General features: G+C 45.3%; 1 protein-coding gene across 1 annotated transcript; it reads right to left on the minus strand.

Moving 5' to 3' along the window:
* Window positions 1–212: 212 nt before the first annotated feature.
* LOC113769991 lies at window positions 213–1,061 on the minus strand. The gene has a single exon (XM_027314339.1). The coding sequence runs from the start codon at window positions 1,059–1,061 to the stop codon at window positions 213–215; it is 849 nt and encodes a 282-aa protein (XP_027170140.1).
* Window positions 1,062–5,353: the final 4,292 nt, after the last annotated feature.

Here is a 5,353-nt window from a genome sequence, read left to right on the forward strand (position 1 = left end):
GGAAGGCAGCAACGCACCGATGCGGAGGACCTGGTCGGGCCTGTTCTCTCTCAAGGGAAACTCCTCGATTTCGTCCCGGGTACCCAACTATCGGGCCTCCTCCCCCTGGATGTAGGGCTCCAAACTGGTCATCTGGGCGACCACCTTCTCTTGTCCCCGAAGCATGGTCAAGTAGCAAGCTCGGGCTACTTCTGGATCTCCGTGTACCTCGGTTATTCCTCCCGGGGTGGGGAATTTGACGCTAGGTGGAGCGAGGAGGGAATAACTCGGAGGGCGTTCAAGGCGGGCCGACCTAGGAACATATTATACGGGGATTGTTGCTTGACCACCATGAAATTGACGGGGATGGTCCGGCATTTGGGCGCCTGCCCTATCATGACCATCAGGGTGATCATCCCCTCTGGGTTGATGGGCGGCCCGGTGAAGCCCACCAGAGGTGTCCGAACCGGGGTCAACTGCCCATCTTTCAAACCGAGCTCCTTGAACACCCAGTAGAACAGGATGTCTACCACACTTCCCTGGTCGACGTACACTTTCTTCACCCGATAGTTGTTGGTCACGACGTCTATCACGATGGCCTCGTGGTTTCCTGATGCCAGGGGAACCGCGTCCCTCAACCCAAAGGTGATCTCTTCGTCCATGCGCAGGCGCTTCAGGGAATCATCCCCCTCAGGGAGAGGCCGCCTGTTCTTCCGAACTGCGTTGCTATCCCCTCCCGTGGGGCCTCCAGCGATGGTGTTAATCACTCCGACCAGGTTCTGAGTGTCCTGGTCGGGGGAGTGGCCCCGAGGGGTATCACGCCGCTCAGGGCGGTCACGACGTTGGCTCTCACCCCTGTCTTCGTGGTAGGTACGCCCTGGCTCCTGGCCTGGTCGACCTTGCCGCACAAATCGTCCCAAGAAGCCGCGCTGGATCAGATCCTCGATCTCCTTCCGCAGGGCCCAGCACCCCTCCGTGTCATGCCTGACGTCACGGTGGAAGGCATAGTACCAGTCCTGATTTCTCTTGTCTCGAGGTGTCCCCATCTTAGGCGGCTGTTCTCCTAGACCCTCCGCCTCCATAACGGCTAGGATCTGGGCTCTGGGCCGAGTCAGGGGGGTGTACCCTTTTTCCGGAAGCGGCGGTTGAGCGGGAGCTTTTTCCTTTGAGAGTCGGTCAAAAACGTTCTTCTTGGCCTGGCCGTCCTTGTTTTCGGGGGGGGGTTTCCCCGTCCTCTCCGATTTTCGAGCTCCCGATCTGACTCCCTCTTCTGGCATGCCGCCTCCTCTGCATTAGCGGCTGCATGCGCCCTGGTCAAGAGCTCCTCCAAGTCTCCGGGGGGCTTCTCGACCAGCTTGTAGAAGAGTTCCTCTGCCCTGAGCCCGTTCATGAAGGCGGCCATTACCACATTTTCATCCTTGTCCCTGATCTGCAGGCTCTCCGTGTTGAAGCGGGCCATGAAATTTCTCAGGGACTCATCTGGCTTTTGCCTGATTGCCATCAGGTGAGTTGCTTTCTTCAAGTAAGTCTTCGAAGAGACGAACTGGGCGACGAACTGTCTGGCCAGTTCGGGAAAACATCGGATGGATTTCGGTGCCAAACCCTGGAACCAAAGCCGGGCCCTTCCATTCAGAAACATGGAGAAGGTCTTGCAACGGATCTCGTCCGCAGCTGTTTGCAGACGCATGTGCGTGAGGAAGACTGAGAGGTGGTCTTCCGGGTTGGTCGAAGCGTCATACAACTCAATGTTCGGGATCTTGAATCTCCGGGGTAGCGGGTAGTCCTCTATCCCCCGGGTAAAGGGCGAGACTGTGTAATTGTCCTCGTACAATTGCGGCCGCAAAATCTGTTCGAGTTCGTCCCGAACAAGTTTCCACTGGGGGAGATTGCGCGGTCGGCTCTTTACAGATCGGTCGAGGGAGAGTTCGGGCTCGTTCCGCGCAGGCTTCCGCGGGGAAGGATTTCTCGGTCGGCCCCCAGCGGACCGGTCACGGGAACACCTCTCGCTGTCTCCGACCGCCGAGGCTCGTGGCCGAGGGGGAGTCCGTGGCCGTTTCCTTCTGGGAGGCTGGTCTCGTGACTCATCCTCTGAGGGAATGGGATGTGATTCCTTCTGCTTCTCCTTCGCCTTGGAGGTTTGTGCGCCCCCGGCTTCACCCCCCTCCTTCGCCTGTCGGACCATGTCTTCCAACATGAGGAAGTTCTCCATCACGAACTAGAGGATCTGCAGTCTCCGTTCCCCTGAAAGGGCTGAACCCCCAGCGTCCCGAGCCGCCTCGATCTCCTTTCGCCGGGACCCTCGCCGGCTCCAGGGTTGGTGTTCTCGATGGTTCGCTTGGAGCGTGTTCTCGCCATCAACACAACTATACTTCCCTTTCGCTTCCCACAGACGGCGCCAACTGAAGAAACACTAAGCTTCCCCGAACCGAGCTGACCTACTGAGCTCGGCGTGCTGATGAGGAAAGCGTGTCCAAACCCTGCAAAATAAACGAGAAGAGGTTTATAGGGTGACTAGCAGGGGAGCCCCGAGGTTGTCCCCGGGTGCACTCCGACGGTCAAATTAGTCTTCCGGTGAGTGGAATTCACGAGAAGTAAAACAGTCGGGGGTAATTTGCCAATAGTAAACGTACCTTGTGTAGTTGGTTTGCGTTACCATTTATACCCGCTCGAGAGTCCGACCTCCATACGTTTCAGGACCTGTCCGGGATAGTCTCAATCCCGCACTGAGGGGGATTCTTCCCGCCCTCTGTGGGATTGTTCCCTAGAGCCCTTCGGAGCCCTAGCGGTGGTGTGCCCCAAAATGGTTCCCATGGGTCTGGGGTCCAAGCCCAGCTCTGGCCTCCCTGGGCTGCCACGTGTCTGGGCCCAGGACGGGGCCTCTGCACTGACCAAGAAAAAAATGTAAAAGAATATGAAGTTTCTTATGTTTAAAACAATAGACCTTTCTGAGAATTTGTTTTCTAGAGGCATTCATCACCATCCTGTGCATTTGCACATTCCACACGTAAAATCTTCGGTCTTTGCTGTACAATTTGAAATCTTGGTATCTGGTTGCTAGGAAATAGACTTCTTGGTCTTTAGTCTGTACGAAATCCAATAAGCCCTCGATGTAATATGGGAAGGATTATAATGTCCATATTTACTGATCTAATTTTAATTTCCACCCTAGACGCTAATTTGCAGAATCGAAAAGTAACCTTATGAAAATTAGTGTAAATAGAATACTTGATGTGATATTAAATTTGGAAATACGTGATTTTTGGTTTTGAATTTATTGGAGAAAAAATTTTCAAAACTAAAGCAAAATTATGATATTCCTTTATTTCATGAAATGCAAGTTATCTTAATAGTTAGAAATTGCAATTACTTACAATGCTTATAAGTTTGACATATTTGCCACAGTTCTGATCGTGACTACTAATAAAATTTGCACATTCTACATGTAAAGAGTTTAAATCAAATACTTCTCCAGTTTAGTGAAATCTCTTTCTTTGCTAGAAAATTTGAGGTCTTCAGGTCTTGGTCCTTTGTATTTGCTAGAAAATTTGAGGCCTTGGTCCTTTGTCAATACGGTATCCTATTAGCCATCAATTTGATTAGGGGAAGGACATAGTGTAAATATCGCTGATTCTTTTTTCTAGCCTAAAAATATTAAGTTGTGCACCTTTACAACCTAAATCCTAATTTGCAAATAAATGAATAAATGAATAGTTCAACTTTAGAATAATAACAAAATTACTCAGCCCCTCATTCAAAGATTTTCATAATAAACGTAATTATCTTCAAACTTTTCATTGGACGAACATTTATAAAATATGAAGAAATGATGAAAAGTTAGTCAAAAAATAAGGTCAAATTACTTTTTATTAGTATACGAAGGATTCTACGAATTGCAGAAGTAAGGTAGATCATAAAGAAAAATAATTTGTTTTTTATGTTTAATCAACTTTGCAAATAGGATGTGATGATATATTTATGCCTAAGGTACATATCAGCATTATTTGTGCTTCCAAAGTCAAGTATTTTCAGTACTTTCCATTGCTTTTGTGCTTGTATGCACTGAAATCTATTTCTTTCAATTTTATTTTTCATTTCAGTATTTTTCCATCTTAAACTTGAAATGGAAGTTTCTGCATTGTAAAAAAAAAAAAAAAATTACTACGATTCTTAGAAAACATTGTGTAGACTGAAATTTCCCTTTTTTTTTGCATTTTACTTAAGAAAAAGAATTATTATTTACATCAAAAATTTTCACCTTCCAAACTTTGATTGCTAAATTTGTTTTGTCTAAAGTGTATGCAAAAGAGACCATTTTGGTCTCCATTCCTCGAACATTGGGTATCCAAATTGGAATTTTCTCGTAAAGGTAAATTGCAATACTTGCAATAATAAAAATTAATATTCTGAGGGAAAAAAACAGTGTGCATATATATATGTATATGAGTATATGAGTATATATATATATATGAGTAATATCTAACGGGTGGTTTTTGAATTTTTTGGCTAGAGGCTTAAAGTCTATGCTTAAGTAATGAGGTTCCGTTAAATTGTTTTGGAACTACAACTTGTATTAAAGAATAGGGTTAATTACATCTACCTCCCTTGTAGTTTGACCAAACTACCATTAAATCCCTGTGGTTTGGTAATATTACAAGTACCTCTTTTTTAAGTAACCCTATCAAAGACACTCAAATAGAAGTAGTAAAACGTCATATTTACCCTCTTTGTAAAAACTTGTAGTTAGAGAAAACTTACCGTTAAAAAATCAAAGGTGGCTTTGATAATAACAAATTAAACTAATAGTTTGCTACTTAAATAAAATAGTTTTTAACTAGTATAAAAGAAAAAAATAAAACCAAGCATGTAATACTTAAATTTGATAAAAAATATGTGCAGAAAGGAACAAAAGACAGAAAATGAAGAAAGAAGGAAAGCCTGGAAAACAAAAAAGAAATTAAAATGTGAAAAGAAAATAAAGGAATGGGACAAAAAAGAGCGAGAGAAAATGGGAAACCGACAATCGAGCGAGCAATGAAAGAAAATTTATAGAAGCAACATAAATGTTCACTCAATCCACCACAAAAGAGTCTCTACAAGTCTGTAACCCTTTGTCGGGCAATACTCTTATTTGTTGTATTTCCCTTCTCTGCAACTACCACAACCACATCGACCAATGCAGAGACAAGTACAATCTCAAACTCACTCAAATTCTCAATGAGGAATTAACGGTTATCAACCAGGATCTGGCTTGATTCGTGCGAGTATTTAGAGCTCCAAATAATCATTTTTTCAACTTTGGGGTATATCTGCAATTGGCCATTGGGTTTGATATTATCAAATGGGTTTTTTCTCTGCTTATAATGGAGTTAAAAGG

The sequence above is a fragment of the Coffea eugenioides genome, chromosome 1 (genome assembly GCF_003713205.1).
Source record: "Coffea eugenioides isolate CCC68of chromosome 1, Ceug_1.0, whole genome shotgun sequence".
Lineage (NCBI taxonomy): Eukaryota > Viridiplantae > Streptophyta > Magnoliopsida > Gentianales > Rubiaceae > Coffea > Coffea eugenioides.